General features: G+C 46.3%; 2 protein-coding genes across 5 annotated transcripts in view; one reads left to right on the top strand and one right to left on the bottom strand.

Moving 5' to 3' along the window:
* The window catches only part of LOC123147722 (uncharacterized), a 3556-nt gene extending 3316 nt beyond the window's left edge, over nt 1-240 (bottom strand). For all 3 annotated transcript variants that reach the window (XM_044567017.1, XM_044567016.1, XM_044567018.1), the window contains exon 1: nt 24-240. The gene's annotated coding sequence lies outside the window, so the exon portion shown is untranslated. The remainder of the gene's footprint in view (nt 1-23) is intronic.
* A 13082-nt stretch (nt 241-13322) lies between these two features.
* LOC123151307 (uncharacterized) lies at nt 13323-17579 on the top strand. 2 transcript variants are annotated; one of them, XM_044571038.1, is made up of 10 exons: nt 13323-14040; nt 15844-15927; nt 16005-16058; nt 16161-16220; nt 16310-16393; nt 16489-16605; nt 16702-16757; nt 16827-16882; nt 16966-17072; nt 17310-17579. In XM_044571038.1, exons 1-6 carry the CDS (start codon nt 13609-13611, stop codon nt 16513-16515), a joined length of 741 nt encoding a protein of 246 aa, XP_044426973.1. In that variant the 5' UTR covers nt 13323-13608; the 3' UTR covers nt 16516-16605; nt 16702-16757; nt 16827-16882; nt 16966-17072; nt 17310-17579. The 2 variants fall into 2 exon arrangements, with proteins under 2 accessions (XP_044426973.1, XP_044426972.1); XM_044571037.1 differs by having other exon boundaries at nt 16827-17072.
* The last annotated feature ends 2387 nt before the right edge of the window (nt 17580-19966 follow it).

The following is a 19966-nucleotide window of genomic DNA, read 5'->3' as shown; positions in this document are numbered from 1 at the left end:
CCGAAGCTAGGGGCTTTCCTTACCGACAGAGGGAGGAGCAGTCCCGGGAGCCGATACAGATCCAGCAGAGAGGCGTACAGAGATTTGCTCCTCTTCGAGGCGTGCTCCGGTGGATCCGGCGGAGGAGAAGGAGCGGGACGGCGGCGGTGCGGCGGAGACGGCGACGCGGCGTGGGGAGGGCCAAGGACCAGTGAAAGGGAAAGTGGTTTTGGATTGGTGCGTCCTGTGTGCTGGGCTGGGTTGGACCTCGACATGTGGTGGTGGGCTTCGGCAGCAACCGAACTAAGCGACCGCCTTTTTTTTTTCCTCAAAAGAAAAGCGTCCACCTTTTTTTTTCTTCCTTTCCTTTATTTCATATATATATTTGCTAGTATATGAAATATATACTAGCAAAAAATTTAGCAAATATGCCCGTGCGTTGTAATAAAAGAAAAATTATCAGATTATACAGGTGTGATAGATAAAGAATAGTTTGAATCAAAAGCAAGGACGAGATAATGGACTTTTATAATGTCATTTTCACAAACTATGTCTGTGATGTCATGATGATGTAAGGGACTTTTAAAAAGTCATTTCAAAAAATAAAAATGTGATTGTCTCATCACGACTTGATTTCCTAAGGCGCCACAAAGAAATATATTTTGATTGAACAAACTGTATTAATGGACCCTGTCTGAGCTAGACTGATGAATGATGTGTCTCGCTTTGACCTACATAGCGATGTTTATCATAGCCAATATTGTGGTAGCAGAATAAACATAGCCAATATCATCACGGTGATGTGGCGATTTGGCACTCGAGAAACAGATGGACACATGACAACGAGAAAATCAATCCAGTTCTTTCTGCTAAGCGGACTAAGGAATCCCTTACCCTACTTGAACTACCTCGTGATCATGCAAAAATTCTGCCTGGTGTTGGGTGGCGTCCGCATGATGATGGAATTATCAAAATTAATACAGATGGTGCCATCTGTTCTGATATGCGAAAGTGAGGAGTTGGTGGCGTTGCTAGTTTTGTTTCCTCGTTTATTGCTGCATGGAGCAAGCCTTACCAAGATGTTACTGACACGCTAATCATGGAGACCTTATCCTTTGGTGATGGCGTTCGTTGTTGGGGAACGTTGCATGGGAAACAAAAAAATTCATACGCTCACCAAGATCAATCTAGGAGATGACCATCTACGAGAGGAGAGATTGCATCTACATATCCTTGTAGATCGCTAAACGGAAGCGTTAAGAAACGCGGTTCATGTAGTCGAACGCCTTCGCGATCCAATCATGATCCGTCCCATGAACCCCCCGATCCAAGTGCCGAACGGACGACACCTCCACGTTCAACACACGTACGGCTTGATGACGCCTTCACCTCCTTGATCCAGCGAGCGATGGTGAAGTAGTAGCTCGAGTCCTCCGCCAGTCGTGATGGCGGTGGTGGTGGAGAAATCTCAGTAGGGCTTTGCCAATCCTCACGGAGAAGAAGAAGGACTATGAGGAAGAGGGAGCGGCAGCGCCGTGGCATAGATGGGTGCGGCTGCCCTCCCTCTACCCCTCTATATAGGGGGAAGGGAGGAGGGGTGGCGCCCCTATGGTTTCCCTTAGGGGGAGTGGCGGCCAAGGCAGATGGGGGCGCCCCCTAGGGAAACCCTAGGGTGGCTTGTGTAACACCCGGGTGTAATGATGCTACAGTAACCCCTAGGGTTAAGTTAATCATTTTGCTAAACAAGTGTTTGATCATCATTGTCTCCTATCTCTTTCAAATTCCAGTTGATTTCAATTTCAAATTCTGAGCGAAATTCAAAATTGCTCAAACATGAAAACTAAAATGTTCATCATGTGCCAAATAATCCATAACTAATATTGATGGTGAACCAACATTTTTGCAAAGTGTTTAAGTGGCCTAAACTACTTAAAACAGTGACCTAAGCAATAAATTAAATATCTTTTTAATTTATAAAAATTGCAAACTTTTTCAGAAGTCTCACAATCTTTTGTGGCAGTGCTTAGTACTTCTTTGAATTTGTTTTGGCCAGTGGCATATTTTTGCAAAGTCAGTTGTGTCTAAAAGAAAATGCATAAACTGCTGTAAAAAAGGAAAATCAAAAGGAAAAAAGAAAAGGAAAGAAGGGGTGGGAGAGCCCCTGGCCTCCCCTTAGGCTTCGGCCCACCCAGCAGGCCGGCCCACCTACCTTTACCCGGTCCTGTTCCCCTCCCCGTGTTCAATCAGCCAAGGGCGCGCACCGGCGCATCGCCGCCGGACCAGCTTGTCGTCCCCGTTGCCGAGACGATAAGGTCGCCGCCCCGTACGCCTCGAGTCCTCCCCCTCACCTACCGCCACTCCCACTCCCCCACTCACCTGCCCTCCTCCCGGATCAATCAGGCGCTCACTTCCTCTCCCCCTCATTTCCCATCGACGCCCAAGCGCCATCGCCGCCGTTCTCCGTCGTCCACATGACCACTTCGCCCCATTTGTCTCTCCGTCTCGTCCTCTGGGCTCGCCGACGTCGGCCACTTCTTCCTCGACCACGTACGAGGGAGGAGGAGCCCTGCATCGTCGGCAAGCCGCCTTCTTCCTCCTCGGATCCCGACGCACCGCGGCCGCTGATTCGCTCCGCTCTGCTGCTCCTAACCTGTCGAGGGCTTTCTTAGCCGCTCGGTGAGCATTCCCCTCTCTTCCTCTCCCTCTGGCCGCCCGCTTTTCGCCGTAGCTTGCGTTCGCCGCCGCCGTGCCATTGCCGGAGCTTTGCTCCGCTGTTGAACTCCTCGTCGGCACTGTGGTAGCTGTCGTGGTCACCCGAGCCCACCACCGTGCTCAGGGCACTTCTGTGGTGCGGCCGAACCTCTTAGATCGCTCGCGTGCACTGTTTCACCGATTCCGAAGATCGACCGAGAGCGCCACCGCCTGCCACCACCGTCGCGCCCGTTTCCGGCCACGCCAACCCGTGCCACCACCGCGGTTGGACGCGGCTTGGTCGTCCCGTTCTAACACGCCCAAAACCGTGCGCTTTGGTCGTCCCTAGCGTGAATCCGACCGCTCCTGTGGTCCTCCTCCGCGTTTGGAGGTCGTCGGTGGCTCGTCGTGGGTCGCTGCTGATGTGGTTGGACGGGGCCACTCCCTAGGTCGCTGGCAAGTGAGCCCAGGGGCCCCAGTTGACCATGTATGTTGACCGGTCAACTGGATGACGTGGCAGCATGGTGCCACTGACACGCGGGCCCACCGCATAACTAACCTAATTAAAACATTTTCCTAAGTAAAAATAATTAGTTAAACTAAATAGTCACTGACCTATGGGGCCCAGCTCCTAACTAACATATTAGTTTTAAATAAACTCTGTTAAGGCCTCTTTCTATGACAGGTGGAACCCACTGGTCAGTTTGACCAGTCAGCGGGTCAGTTGACTGCTTACCTCACCATGACATCATGCTGATGTCATAATGAATTTTTGTTAATAATAATTCCAGGAAATGCTTTAAATCTTTGAAAACTCATAGAAATAAAACCGTAACTCTGATGATAATATATTCTACATGAAAGTTGCTCAGAAAAATCCAACGAATCCGGATACACGGTCTGTTCATCTGTCACATGCCCCTAGCATGCTGAACATGGAACCGTCCCCTCTCTTTTCATCTGTCTGAAAAACGCCAGACACCAGAAAAACCCCTCCGGTAGTTTCCCTCTCCGTCTGCAACGTCTAGCACTGCGTTAGTTCCCCCATGCACAGCATATTGCTATGTTATGCTTAGTGATGCATCTGTTTGCTCTGTATTTACTGTTTCTTCCCCCTCTTCTCTCCGGTAGACCCCGAGATTGATGCTGCCCCTGTGATCGACTACATCGATGACGACACTTCTTCCTTTTCAGTAGAGCTTCCAGGCAAGCCCCCCCTTTGATCATCCCGATATCGCCCATTCCATTCTCTCATGTTTGCATTAGATTTTGCTACTAATATTGTTCGCTCCTATTCTGATGCATAGCCTGCTTTTGTAACCTGCTCATTGTACCTTACATGCTTATCCTAAACTGCTTAGTATAGGTTGGTTAGTGATCCATCAGTGACCCCCACCTTGTCCTTGTTGCCCTTGCTTCATCATCGACGACTCGATCAACGTGATCGATGACCAGAGCCCGACATCTCACATCACATCACGCCCCTTTTGTTGCTCGACTCTGCAGAGTTACCATCGAGTGTCGAGGGTGGTGAAGGAAATATGCCCTAGAGGTAATAATAAAGTTATTATTCATTTCCTTATATCATGATAAATGTTTATTATTCATGCTAGAATTGTATTAACCGGAAGCATAATACATGTGTGAATACATAAACAAACAGAGTGTCACTAGCATGCCTCTACTTGACTAGCTCGTTGATCAAAGATGGTTATGTTTCCTAACCATAGACATGAGTTGTCATTTGATTAACGGGATCACATCATTAGGAGAATGATGTATTGACTTGCCCCATTCCGTTAGCTTAGCACTTGATCATTTAGTTTGTTGCTATTGCTTTCTTCATGACTTATACATGTTCCTATGACTATGAGATTATGCAACTCTCGTTTACCGGAGGAACACTTTGTGTGCTACCAAACATCACAACACAACTGGGTGATTATAAAGGTGCTCTATAGGTGTCTCCGAAGGTACTTGTTGGGTTGGCGTATTTCGAGATTAGGATTTGTCACTCCGATTGTCGGAGAGGTATCTCTGGGCCCACTCGGTAATGCACATCACTTAAAGCCTTGCAAGCATTGCAACTAATGAGTTAGTTGCGGAATGATGTATTACGAAATGAGTAAAGAGACTTGCCGGTAACGAGATTGAACTAGGTATTGAGATACCGATGATCGAATCTCGGGCAAGTAACATACCGATGACAAAGGGAACAACGTATGTTGTTATGCGGTCTGACCGATAAAGATCTTCGTAGAATATGTAGGAGCCAATATGGGCATCCAGGTCCTGCTATTGGTTATTGACCAGAGAGGTGTCTCGGTCATGTCTACATAGTTCTCGAACCCGTAGGGTCTGCACGCTTAATGTTCGTTGACGATATAATATTATATGAGTTATGTATGTTGGTGACCGAATGTTGTTCGGAGTCCCGGATGAAATCACGGACATGACGAGGAGCCCCGGAATGGTCCGGAGGTAAAGATTCATATATTGGATGATATGGTTTGGCCAAGGGGTCAGGCCCATGGGGCTATAAGTCGGTGCAAAAGGAGTTTTGCGGAGGCCAGGGGGGCAAACGCCGGAGACCCTGGTGTCTGGCCCTGGGCCAGATGCCGAGGCCCATGGCGTCTGGGACAGACGCCAAGGATTGTGGCGTTTGGTCCTAGAGTCCGAGTGGGACTCTTGCCTTTCGGGCAAAACCGACTTTGAGGAGGCTTTTTCTCCAAGTTTCGACCCCAGGGCTCAACATATAAATAGAGGGGCAGGGCTAGCACCAAAGACACATCAAGGAACACCAAGCCGTGTGCCGGCAACCCCGTCCCCTCTAGTTTATCCTCCGTCCTAGTTTTCGTAGTGCTTAGGCGAAGCCCTGCGGAGATTGTTCTTCACCAACACCGTCACCACGCCGTCATGCTGCCGGAACTCATCTACTACTTCGCCCCTCTTTTGCTGGACTGAGAAGGCGAGGACGTCACCGAGCCGAACGTGTGCGGAACTCGGAGATGCCGTGCTTTCGGTACTTGGATAGGTCAGATCGTGAAGACGTACGACTACATCAACCGCGTTGATATAACGCTTCCGTGAACGGTCTACGAGGGTACGTAGACAACACTCTCCCCTCTCGTTGCTATGCATCATCATGATCTTGCGTGTGCATAGGAAATTTTTGAAATTACTACGTTCCCCAACAGTGGCATCCGAGCCAGGTTTTATGCGTAGATGTGATATGCACGAGTAGAACACAAGTGAGTTGTGGGCGATATAAGTCATACTGCTTACCAGCATGTCATACTTTGGTTCGGCGGTATTGTTGGATGAAGCAGCCCGTACCGACATTACACGTACGCTTACGCGAGACTGGTTCTACCGACGTGCTTTGCACACAGGTGGCTGGCGGGTGTCAGTTTCTCCAACTTTAGTTGAACCGAGTGTGGCTACGCCCAGTCCTTGCGAAGGTTAAAACAACACCAACTTGACAAACTATCATTGTGGTTTTGATGCATAGGTAAGAACGGTTCTTGCTAAGCCCGTAGCAGCCACGTAAAATTTGCAACAACAAAGTAGAGGACGTCTAACTTGTTTTTGCAGGGCATGTTGTGATGTGATATGCTCAAGACATGATGCTAAATTTTATTGTATGAGATGATCATGTTTTGTAACCGAGTTATCGGCAATTGGCAGGAGCCATATGGTTGTCGCTTTATTGTATGCAATGCAATCGCCCTGTAATGCTTTACTTTATCACTAAGCAGTAGCTATAGTCATGGAAGCATAAGATTGGCGAGACAACAACGATGCTACGATGGAGATCAAGGTGTCGCACCGGTGACGATGGCGATCATGAAGGTGCTTCGGAGATGGAGATCACAAGCACAAGATGATGATGGCCATATCATATCACTTATATTGATTGCATGTGATGTTTATCTTTTATGCATCTTATCTTGCTTTGATTGACGGTAGCATTATAAGATGATACCTCACTAAATTATCAAAGTATAAGTGTTCTCCCTGAGTATGCACCATTGCGAAAGTTCTTCGTGCTGAGACACCACATGATGATCGGGTGTGACAGGCTCTACGTTCAAATACAACGGGTGCAAAACAGTTGCACACGCGGAATACTCAGGTTAAACTTTACGAGCCTAGCATATAACAGATATGGCCTCAGAACATGGAGACTGAAAGGTCGAGCGTGAATCATATAGTAGATATGATCAACATAGTAGCACTCCGCATAAAAAATTCTCTTTTTATCATTTACCTACTCGAGGACGAGCAGGAGTTAAGCTTGGGGATGCCTGATACGTCTCCAACATATCTATAATTTTTGATTGCTCCATGCTATATTATCTACTGTTTTGGACTATATTGGGCTTTATTTTCCACTTTTATATTATTTTTGGGACTAACCTATTAACTGGAGGCCCAGCCCAGAATTGCTGTTTTTTGCCTATTTCAGTGTTTCGGATAAACAGAATATCAAACGGAGTCCAAACGGAATAAAATCTTCGGAAACGTGATTTTCTCACCGAACGTGATCCAGGAGACTTGGACCCTACTGCAAGAGATCAAAGAGGTGGTCACGAGGATGGGGGCGCGCCCCCTGCCTCATGGGCCCCTCGGTGCTCCACCGACGTACTCCTTCCTCCTATATATACACACGTACCCCCAAACGATCAGAACAGGAGCGAAAAACCTAATTCCACCGCCGCAACTTTCTGTATCCACGAGATCCCATCTTGGGGCCTGTTTCGAAGCTCCGCCGGAAGAGGGCCGTCATCACGGAGGGCTTCTACATCATCCTAGCCCCTCCGATGAAGTGTGAGTAGTTTACCTCAGACCTTCGGTTCCATAGATAGTAGCTAGATAGCTTCTTCTCTCTCTTTGAATCTCAATACAAAGTTCTCCCCCTCTCTTGTGGAGATATATTCGATGTAATCTTCTTTTTGCGGTGTGTTTGTTGAGACCGATGAATTGTGGATTTATGATCAAGTCTATCTATGAATAATATTTGAATCTTCTCTGAATTCTTTTATGCATGATTGGTTATCTTTGCAAGTCTCTTCGAATTATCCGTTTGGTTTGGCCAACTAGATTGGTAGTTCTTGCCATGGGAGAAGTGCTTAGCTTTGGGTTCGATCTTGTGGTGTCCTTACCCAGTGACAGAAGCGGCAGCAAGGCACGTATTGTATCGTTGCCATCGAGGATAACAAGATGGGGTTTATTTCATATTGCATGAATTTATCTCTCTACATCATGTCATCTTGCTTAAGGCGCTACTCTGTTTTTAACTTAATACTCTAGATGCATGCTGGATAGCGGTCGATGAGTGGAGTAATAGTATTAGATGCATAATCGTTTCGGTCTACTTGTCACGGACGTGATGCCTATATACATGATCATGCCTAGACATTCTCATAATTATGCTCAATTCTATAAATTGCTCAACAGTAATTTGTTCACCCACCGTAGAATACTTATGCTCTTGAGTGAAGCCACTAGTGAAACCTATGGCCCCCGGGTCTATTCTCATCATATCAATCTCCATCACTTTTATATTGTTTTGCTATTTACTTTGCCTTTACTTTTACTTTGCATCTTTATATCAAAAATACCAAAAATATTCTATCTATCAGATCTCACTCTCATAAGTGACCGTGAAGGGCTTGACAACCCCTAATCGCGTTGGTTGCGAGTAGCTATCGCTTTGTGCAGGTACGAGGGACTTGAGCGTGGGATCCTACTGGATTGATACCTTGGTTCTCAAAAACTGAGGGAAATACTTACGCTACTCTGCTGCATCATCCCTTCCTCTTCGGGGAAAACCAACGCAAGCTCAAGACGTAGCAAGAAGGATTTCTGGCACCGTTGCCAGGAGTCTACGCAAAAAGTCAATATACCAAGTACCCATCACAATCCCTATCTCTCGTATTACATTATTTGCCATTTGCCTCTCGTTCCTCTCCCCCAATTCACCCTTGCCATTTTATTTGCCCTCTCTCTCTATCCTCCCTCTCTGTTTGCCTCTTTTGTCAGCTTGCTTTTTATTTGCTCGTGTGTTAGATTGCTTGTTTGTCGCGATGACTCAAGATACTACCAAATTGTGTGACTTCAGAAATACCAACCAAAACAAAAATCTCCAGCTCTCACCACAGGATTTCCATACTGAAAATCAATCTATACACAACAACAGTAGCTTTCTTCACACTGAAACTAGATGTGATGGTTCGTTCCGGCCAAGAAGTTTGTATCTCAAACAGGCGCATCTACCATTATCCGGGAAAACAAACGACTTAAAATGGTACATGAGAGATTTTTAGATCCATAATTACCTAATGGTCCAGCCGCTGGTGGCTTCTGAGCAAACCTAAGCAGGCGTCCCCGCACAGATGTGTGCCCTCGCTGCCGCGGCCCAGCTGGGTATCGGCGATGCTCATGAAATCCCGCGACTCCACGGGGAATACATCAGGAATCGGCTCTGACGTCCCAAACATGGATCCTGCAGAAAAGTTGGTGGTGAGGCACTGAACTCAAATCCAAAGAATAGGACGCGGATCTAAACACGGCCATGACCGCCGGGCCATAAGAAGACTCACCCATGGCACCTCAACACCAAAGGAGCACATCTCGCCGGAGAACAAACCCTGGCGCCGTCAAGGTTGGGGGAAAAGAGACCCAACGGCAGAGCCGGCGTGTGGAGACGAATTGCCCACGACCACCGGGTACGTGGGTAGGGCCAAGGGGCCAGGGAGATGCTCGCCGGAGAGAAACCAGTGCCGCCGTCGGATTTGAGAGAGAGAGAGAGAGACGGAGGGGCAGAGCAGGTGTGCGGCGACGGCTTGTTCACGAGTTAGAGATAAGGTCACGGACATGGGCCAGCCTTTCTGGTGCAGGACACGTCGTCTTTTCTAGGTGTGCGAACAGATAAAAGAAATGGGTGGAACAGAATACGCCTGTGCGGCAGATAGACGTATCAGGGACCGTATTCTCTTCACTAGGCCTGCCACAGCACTGCCACGAATTGACGGGTTCCAAATCCCCAAGCCCAAGCAGACGCACAGGATACCGGCCTGCCTGTAGCGCGGCCACCAAAAGCCCGCACTCCAAGCTGTTGTACAATATATACACTATGGCTATTTCCTGTTGGAAACGACACAGCGCCAGCAGCCATTTATTGGATTTCTTGGCCTGTAGGCCTGTTTGGTGAGAACGTACGTGACTTGGGCTGGCCCATGCACCGACAGAGAGAAGGATAAGGATAGCACGCACGAGGGTTTCCCCACAGCGCCGCTTCTCCCGTTCCCCACTTCTCTGCTTGATCTGGCACAGCACCTCACCACATCGTCTCTTCCCTGCTCATGGCGTCGTCTTCAAGGGAGGCGGGGGGTGCCCCGCATCTCCGCACGGCCCCCGCCGCTGCTGCACGCCCCAGGGGCGCCGGTGAGGCCGAGGGCCGCCGGCGACCACGCGCCCCGGACGGCTGCGCGGTTTTGCGCCATGGCCGCGGCGAACTGCCGCAGTATCCGACGCGCCTCCGGTGGGGGCGTGGGAGAGAGGGGTGGTGTCGCCGGTGATGAAGGAGGCGGCGGCGGCGTTGACGACGAGCCCTGTCCTTCCATCTCCTCTTCTTCTTCCTTGATGGCCATGTTCAGATCGGGGACGGTGGAGTAGGCGTGGACTTCCACTGCTGCCGGCGTCGGAGACGGGAGATCCGGGACAGGACCGTATCCAGGAGGGAAGAAGTGCTCCGGCAGTTCATCCGACGGCGTCGGTGACGGCAGCCGCGGTTGTGCACCTGTACGCGCTGGGCACGGTCCAAACTCGTGCTGCAGGCAGTACGGGGGCAGTGGTGGCGGCGCGAGTTCACTAATGTTGGGGTGAACCAAAAAAGTTTGGGTAGAGCCGCATCTAAGTGTTGGCTAGGTAAACGCCCCGTAGTAAGAGGGAAAGCTCCCATTGGTAGAAAAAAACCCACAACCCCTTGGGGTTATCCTGCGCTTGGAAGAAGAACTAGGAGAAGGAAAAAATAAGGGAACATCTCCTCTTCTCCGAGAAACGGCGCCGATGGCCCTGCAAGCAACCACTCCATCGGAGGGATGGAGAAGACAGTTGGTGTAGTCGCGTGTCCGACGTACTCGTTGGCGACTGCCGGAGCCGAAAGCCCGGCCTGGCGCATTGCAGGTATCTCTCCATTTGCAGCAGTGGCCGTGGCGGAAGGCCCAGCCTGGTGCACAGGGTGGTTGCCATGGCGTGCATATCCACGGCGGTGGTTCCCGGCGAAGAAGCGGCGACGTGGGCCGCTCCTTACACCAAGGCCATGACGGCTCTCTCTTTGGATAAAGCGAGCGAAAGCGAAAGCCGCTGATGACAGGTTTCTCCCTGCCATGACCTACCTTTTCTTGTCCTTTCCGGTGATGGCTCTATCTTACTTTTGGCAGAGCAGTGCTGATAACGTGTAAAAAGTAAAAGTGATTGTACGAATGATCTAATACTTTCATTGATTGAGAATCACATATTTATACAAGATTTGAGACGCATTGTAAAAGCGTCTATACAAAGAGGCGCCTGTACAGACAGATATGTCCGTACGACGCTTGGACACTAATAACCGCTAACTACGTTTCCTAACGACGATTCGTTAAAGCCGCTTCGTTGATGTCGGTTCTCAACAGTTTTCTTTTTTTTTCTCGGAACAGCTTTTGTTTGGTTCTTTTTTCTTTTAACTAAATGCATGAATATTTTTTTAAATTCATGAACTATTTTTCAAAAGTGATGAAATTTTTACTTTTATTGTTTTCAAAAATGCGTGAACATATTTTATAATATATGATGAACTTTTTTCAAATTTAGTGAACTTTTTTGAAATTCAATGAACTTTTTTCGAAGTAGATGAACTATTGTTCAAATTTGATGAACTTTTTTCAAAGTCGATGAACTTTTTTGTAACTCGATGAACTTTTTTCAAAGTTGATGAACTGTTTTTCAAATTTGATGAACTTTTTTCAAAATCGATGAAATTTTTTGTAACTCAATGAACTTTTTCATTTTTGATGAACTTTTTTCATGATTTGGTTTTCAAATTCGACCACCGATATTTTTTTCCAGAAAAGTTCGTGAACATTTTTGAAAAACGATAAACTCCTTTTCAAATTCATGAACTGTTTCTCAAATTAGTGTACTTTTAAATTTTAATGACTTTTTGTATTTGTGAACTTTTTTGAATACATTAACTTTTTCGTATTTGTTCTTTTTATTTTAATATGCGAGGTTTTTTAATATGTGAACTTAATTTTTTTTGTTTACTTTGAAAAACACATTTTCCAAAAATGTTTGAAATAATTCAAGAATCAAAGTGCTACAGTAAATGATATACCTTTTTTTTTGAGAAACCAGTAAACGATATAACTCTGCTCTTAAATTGTTTGTCCTGTAATTAGTCGTCAGTAACTAGTTGGCGTGATGGTGAGCCGTGCTCAATCGTTGTACTCGCGGCGCGAGTTCAATCCACCAGATCGCTACTTATTGTGTTGTTTTTTTTACGCTGCCTGGGGGCGAGCGATCAGTGTTGCTGGGCCGGCCCATGTACCACCTCCTTCGAGCGCCGGATTTTTTTTCACATTTTCTTTCTAAAAAAAGGAGCTCCTCAAAACGCTACAGTGAATTGTCGAAATCACTAATTAATGAGTACTCGTTGCAAAGAATATTCAACTTTCCCAGGTCGCGACAAGTGGTGCACATGCAGCACGCCACTTGTCGCAACCTGAGAGCTTCCCTTTTTTCGTAGATCCGTTTATTCAAAACGTTTTATCTCTTAAATCGTGCGTCTAAATTTCGAGCCATTTTCATCATTGGATTCCTCGCGTCGAGATCTTCAAAACTAGATCCCATGTTGATAGGTTTTGACGAACTTTTTTTTTCATGAAAAAACCGGGCGAAAAAACCGAATCGGGAGCACGGTTTTTTTCCTTTCCGAAAGAGGCACGCCCGTGTCTCTCGCAAAATCACAACCGTGCCTCTCGTAGAAGCAAAACCGTGACTCCGTGTAAGGAAAAAAAACAGAAAACATGTTTTTTTTCCGTTTCCGAGAGGCACGGCCGTGACTCTCGCGAAAGCACAACCGTGCCTCTCGCGAATGCAAAACCGTGACTCTTGCGAAAGGAAAAAAACGGAAACACGTACTTTTTTTCCCTTTCCGAGAGGCACGGCCGTGACTTCGCGTAAGCACAACCGTACCTCTCGCGGAAGCAAAACCGTGACTCTCAAGAACGAAAAAAAACAGAAAACGCGTTTTGTTTTTCCTTTTCCGAGAGGCACGGCTGTGACTCTTGCGAAAGCAAAACCGTGACTCTCGCGAAAAAAAAAAACAGAAAATGCGTTTTTTTCGTTTCTGAGAGACACGGCCGTGACTCTCGCTAAAGCACAACCGTGCCTCTCGTGGAAGAAAAACCCGTGACTTTCACGAAAGAAAAAAAAATAAAACATGTTCGCGGAAAAAAATTTGATTTTTTTTATTAAAAAGCTAAGAAAGACCGGGGGAAAACCAAAATGTTAAAAAAACCAGAAAATAACCATTTAAAAAGCCGAAAACGTGTGTGAAAAAATAAAAAAAATAAAATTCGAAGGGAGCATCCAGAGCGCGACACGTGGCGAATGGCTGAGAGCGCGCCAAGTGACGCTAATCGTTGCGAGGCTTCCGAAGGGAGCGCTCGTTAACTAGTTGCTCCGGTGAATCTGCTACAGAACGGACCCCGTCGGTACAGTCCTTTGTAAATGGGCCGGCCCAGCCGTTGGTGCGTTGGGGCTCTCTGTTGGGAGAGCGTCATATAGGGCCTCCCCTTGCCACCCTCGCAAAATCTCGCGCTGTCTTCCTGTTCACCTACCTTCCCGTCCCCTTGCCTTTCCGTTTCCCGCCTCCCCCAACCGCATAGAATGGCCGGCTCCGGCGGCTCTCCCGACGCCGACGATCCCAATTGCGGCGGAGCTGGGGCTGAGCCCTCCAGGACTCCTCAAGAATCCGACGACCGCTACTCCGCGCCCGGCTCCCCTCTCAGCACTCGCCCGTCCGGTCAGCCCCCGGGGACTTCGGTCGTCGCCAACGAGGGCTCCGCCTCGTCCTCCGCCTGGGGATCTGATGACGAAGACGAGCCCGCAGGCAGGTACAAGAACCCCGCCGCCGCTTCCTTCCTCTCGGGACCGTCGAGCAGCACCATGGGTGCGTCCTCCTCCGCCTCCTCCTTCTCCTCGGACAGCTGGATCGGCAGCGACCGTACGTGCGGCGGCGCCTCGACCTCCAGCTCTCTGGACGCCTCCAACTACAGGGATCTCTACAGGGATCCACCCTCTGAGTGGATGTATAATCAGGTATTGCAAGAAATCCAATGCGTTCTTGATTTGGGAATTTGCAAGAAACCTAGTACGTTCTCGATTTGGGAATCATTTCTGTGGATGTTTTGACCATGAAAGATTGATCTTGGACTTGTTTGTTTGAATCTTTGATTATGGTTGCAATTTTAACAGTGCACTGGCTTGGAAAGATTCACGGATTTAGGTTCTTGTAGGTATCCATGCTTAGAAAGATTCGTCAATTTTGATTTTCTGCACCGTCGTATACTTGTCTAATACCCTGCAAACATTATGCTTTCCCTACTTTCTTGTTAACTCTGTTGGGGATGCCAATGATTTACATGGTCGGTCTTCTGCAAGGCTTGTAAAATCATAGCACTGTTAAAGTCCTATATGATTGCCTCTTTCAGACATAAGCTGGAAAATAAATTAAAATTTACTCCCTAGCTTGGAAAACGATCTTATATTGTGGGGCGGAGGGAGTATATCTTGCTTCTGTGCCTCTTTATATTCCATATTGAAATTTCCCACAAAAAAAATCCATATTAAAATTGCGTGCTTCTGTGTGTGGAGTTGTGTTATCGATGAAAAGTTTTGGCTTTGCTCGAGCAAACCCATGACTTCTATCTCTGCATCTTTTTTCTTGGAAGTGTACATAGCGCGGGTCGTCTTTAGAGTGTAGCAGTTGTACTAATGCTAAATGGCATTTGTTCATAGTCACTTCTTTTATGGATTTCACATTTAGCAGTCCATGTTATCTTTTGGCTTTATATGAATTTTAGCATCATAAATTAGCCACGTATAGAAAAATAGAATATTGGCATAGATAGGCAGCAGCAGAAACATGAATAGTCTGCGCCTTTTTCTTTTCAAAAAGGGGGCAATTCCCCGGCCCTATGAAAATGTCTGTACCTGTGAAGGTTTCTTAGACTCGCTAGCTGAGAATTTTGTTTGTCACAAATCTTGCTAATTTAGATGTCAGACAGTTATTATCCAACATTTTTAGAATTCCATATAAACTTAATATGAATCGTACCACCAATTTCTTTGTTAAATATTACATTTGTTGCCCAGTTATGCAATGGCTACTTTTTTTTGTTGCATTTTTTACAAAGCTGATGTTTACAATCGACTCTTAGGTATCAATAACAGATACTGTTATCAGATAAGCTACTCTACAATGGTTTGCTTACTTTCTTCGTGAACCCTCTTCTATGCTTGAAATATTTAGTGCTCTTGAAGTTGAAGTCCCATATGCTTGGCTCTTTCAGGTATAAGGTGAAATTTTTTGTTGGCTGTATAAAATTCACCATCTCGTAGATGTCAAAACAAAATGCGAGTCCACACCAGATATTATAAGTTCAGCTACGGGTGGTTTCTGTAATTTCTTGCTTAGTCCATTGGGGATGTCAATGGCGCTTCTTCATTTACATGACCAGTCTTCTTTGCTTCAACTTCAAGGCTTGTAAAATCTTAGGTCTGTTAAAGTCCCACATGATCGCCTCTTTCAGGCATAAGGTAGAATTTTTTTTTGTCTTGCTTCTGCACCCCTGTACATTCCATATTGAAATGTGTGAGTTGTGTGTTATTAATGAAAAGTTTCGCTTTGCTCAAACATAAGTTTTTAGCACACCAATATTTACAGTTCTTCACTTTCTCAAGTTTCCCGCTTTTCTTATAAAAGTGTTGGGTCTCCTACAGCCAAGGCCACAAATATAAACAGTGACTACAATCCGAACTCAGATTGAAACTAGGCATCCTGCAAACTGTTCACAATTCTTCTGTAAATAAAACAAAAGTTTACGTTTGTTTTGTTTTCAGATTCTGGAAGCTCCGTTTTGGAGTCACGAGGCATCTGATGCTGTGAGGGCTTCTTGGAGAGACGAGTATGAAGCTTGTGATGATGTAAGGGTTTCTTTTCAAATGCTTAGTTTAATTAACTATGCTTCAACACTCCTTTCTTAACCTCTTTGCACCTTCAGTTTTCTATGGTTTTGCAGACATCACAAAATGGCTGCAAAAAAATTCTTCAAAAGGTTAACTTTAATAGGATATTCTCTAATTTTATCATTGAGGCTAGAGATGTCAATTTGGGAAATAACATTGGTTTTACTAATTGAAATCTTGTTTCGGTGCAGGAACCTTTATCATCTCTACCGCATGAGTTTGAAAACGAAATTATGAAAGATAAGGCAAAAGTAATGACTTGTGAGCTGTTATATTTCTACTTGATTTGTGTCCTCACTTGTTTGCTATATATTCTCATCTATTGTGTGCGATTCTGCAGAAGCTTTCGGCTAATTACTCTGAATATCGGAAGGTACCTGGAGACGGGAGTTGCTTTTACAGATCGTTCATATACTCATACCTGGTACACTAGGATCTTGTTGCTAAATTTCTTCCAGTTCTGCACCTTAAAGTTCTTGGTGCTTGACGATGCTTACATTTTGTCCTTTGGGTCTATAGGAGCAGCTTGTGAAAGTATCTCACTAGGAGGAGCTACGTTTACTTGGTGCACTTGAACCTATGTGGGAGAAATTCCAAAGGCTTCACTTGCCTGGTTCATATTCAGATCTTCATGATGTAAGGCTTCCTGCATTATTTCATCCACCAATTTTTTTAGTTTTGAACCTCCAAGTGCACTTAAGTTATATATTAATTATATTGTAATTCGTCCAGGCTTTTGTGGGCTTCATACTGGAATGTATGGAACAAAAACAAAAACTGTCAGTAAGGTGGGTTTGCATTAACATTTTCGCAACAATAAACTGTGTTGCGTACTTATGTTATAAATTTTGTTGCAGTGGCTATCAAGAGTGGCTTTTCCAGGAGAGTCAAAATGAGCAGAAGTTTGCGAACAGTGAGAATATACAACAATTTTCTTAGTTATCTTGCCAACTTACTCTAATTTTCTGACTCCAACTATTTTTGTTTTGTGTTTAGTACTTTTGTATCTTTGACTTGTGACAGCTATTGAGATATGCACTGAGGTTGAAACTTTTAAGTCATTCATAAGCGAACTTGGTCAAGGAATGCCTGATGCAATAGGGGTGAGTATTTCCTTTAGATGATGCAGTAATCTTCTATGCATAATTGAGTGTCATATGTACATTAGAAGCAAATGGTATTGCCTTTCTTGTCTGCTAGTTATGATTTGTCTGTGTGATGGAACTGCATAGTAGGAGCTAAATTTCAGCATAATACTTGTACCAGCAACTGGAATTGTATGTCAAAAAAATGATGTGAAGTCCTCACTGTCAGACGCCTTATGTGCTTTTGAATTGCAGTACTGCCTGGAGGAGGTTCTCCCAGTGAAGAAAGATGCACAACAAGTGAATCTCACTGCGCTCACCAATGTCATACAGGTGCCACTCCGAGTTGTTAACATTGACGTTTCACTGATTGAGGAGCCTAACATCCACATCATCTACGAGTCACCAGATTCCTCGGTTCCTACTGTGACACTACTGTATAGACCAGGGCATTATGATATCATCTACGAGAAGTCATAGCTGTAGATTGTAGTAACAGATATCATATGACATGTCGCGGGAGAGTTGCTGGCCGCGTTGCGATATACTCTATACATGTAAATAATTCTTGTTGTGTACATCAGCTGCACATATGCACTATTACTGTTTTCCTTCCTTATATATGTGTGGTGAAAAAATGTTACAGTACATCAGCTACACATATGCATTGGTACTGTTTTTTTGATATTCTCAAAATATCACTAGCATATGACCTCTTCCGAGAATGCCACTAAGTTCTCTAATATACAGCTTCTATCACTCAAGAGTTAAGTTTGCTTGCCAACATTGATCAAAACATGGGCAACCAAAACATGGCATCAAATCGAGTTATGTTTCATGATGTAAAAGGGTGAGGAAAATAAAAGGGCAATGATATGCGCCGGTGCGCCGGCCCAAATTTGGGCCGGTCGCTGCCCATATTGTCTGATTTGCCCTGTTACAACCGTCAGATCCGGGTCCTTCTCCTTCCTCCCTTCTGTCAACGCGCGTGATTTAAAAACAAAAGGAAATCCTCCGTGTTCGCTGGCCGCCGCGTTCGTCCCCCTTGCCAGCCACGCTTGCCGGCGACCCCAAGCCACCCATGCCCGCCGTTTTGCTGCTCCTACTCGCCAGCCACCCGTGTCGACCACGCTCGTCCCTCGGCCGCCCCATGCTTCTTACATTGGTGACTGCAGCTCACCCGCCGGCCAGTTCCAGCTGGCAACCATTGTGGCTGCAGCATCTCCACGCGTCACCGCCTCCACTCCACTCATCGCCGTCGTCCGCTTAGACCATCGTGTTCCCTTGCGAAAAAAAATCTCAGCCAAAACAAATAATCTATTGATTTGCCGGCAGTAGCAAAAACACATGCGAGTTGTAGCAAAAATTATCCATGTTTCTAGCAAAAACACATCGTCGCCACCAGTCATAGCAAGAACTCTCACGTGCCCATGCAGCAAAACATCTTGCCGGTTCCAACAAAAACGAACTCGTCGTCGTCCGGTTCCAGCACCTGCCAAAAGTGGTTGCAGCTTTTCTGCCATCTGGTTCCAGCAATAAAAATCTCTAGTTGCGGCATCGGAGCTCGTCGTCTTCATCGCCGGTCGTGCTGGTTCACCAGCAGCAGCTGGTTGCGACAACAATGGCCGCCAGTGAGAGGAGCTTGTGGTGGTTCGTGAGCAGCGTGGAGGAGACAAAATCGTGGTTGTGAAGAGCAGAGGATGCCGCGGCTGGAGGTTGAAGAAAAGCCAAATGGAAAGGTCAGGAAGAGGATAAGGATAGGAGTGGGGGCGGTTGTGTGAGGTCCACCACGTACACATGTCGTACGCCGGGGTTTGTTTCGTGGGCGTTGGAGCCAGCATGGCGAGCGAGCCAGCCGAAAGTTCGGCCGGTCTGCCGGCTTGCAACGTTTTTCAAAATAAAATGTTCTCTTGACTATGTTAGAGCATTTTCAGCCGTTCGACCTCTCAGGACGTCGAAAAAGAGCCCCCTAGAAACAAGCCGACGGCAGATTGACGCGTGGGTGCGAGCGGGTTCCGAGCCACTCGCCCCAGGGTCACCCTAGACGCGCATTTTTTTATTTTAAAACATCTGAATTCGGCAAAGTTTGGCCAAATTCGGCATAAATTCGACTAACTTGACATTCATATTAAACATGTTCGGCGTTTACATAAATTATGTGACGCCCGTATATTTACGCTACAGTAACACCCTGCTAATGATGCCATGTCACCACGATCCCTGTGCTAATCTCGCGTTAGTTGAGAACCGATCCAAATTCAAATTTGAAGTAAAGGCAAATGACAAACGTTTTCGAACCTTGAAACTAAAATGTTCTAAAGGTGTCGGATAAATCATAGGTAATTGTGGTGGAGAATTCAAACTTTGACAAAGTGTTTAAAGGCTCTAAAATAAATAAAACAGAAACAAAACATTTAATTAAATACCTTTTTTAATTGATAAAATATTAAACTATTTTATTTAGCTGTCCAAATTAATGTGGCAGTGTTGTAATTCTAAATAATAATTTAGGTGTTGAAATTATTTTTTACAAAAATTAAAATAAATTAATTATTAAAAGAAACAGGAAAGAAATAAATAAACAACAGATAAAAATAAAATAAAACCCCCTGGCCAACTCGGCCTCGTCCCAACCGGCCCAGTCGGCTGGCCCAGCTGACCAGCAGGCCCACCCCGCGCCTGGCCTACATGCCCCCCCACCCCCGGGGAATCCTAGCGCACACCCTCACTCCCCTTCCGCACGATCCCCTCTCCTCCCTCACTCCCCCTCGATTCGGATCGGGCTCCGACCCCGGTGCCCACCTCGTCGTCGGCGTCCCCCGACGCTGCTCGTCGTCTCCGGCGCCGCCCCGCCCTTGCCGCCTCGACCCCGTCGCACGCCTCGCTCCTCCCTTGTCTGGATCGAGAGGCAG

Source organism: Triticum aestivum, chromosome 7A, assembly GCF_018294505.1.
Source record: "Triticum aestivum cultivar Chinese Spring chromosome 7A, IWGSC CS RefSeq v2.1, whole genome shotgun sequence".
In the NCBI taxonomy this organism is placed as follows: Eukaryota; Viridiplantae; Streptophyta; class Magnoliopsida; order Poales; family Poaceae; genus Triticum; species Triticum aestivum.
The sequence above is the reverse complement of the archived record's forward strand: the minus strand, read 5'-3'. Positions and strand labels throughout refer to the sequence as shown.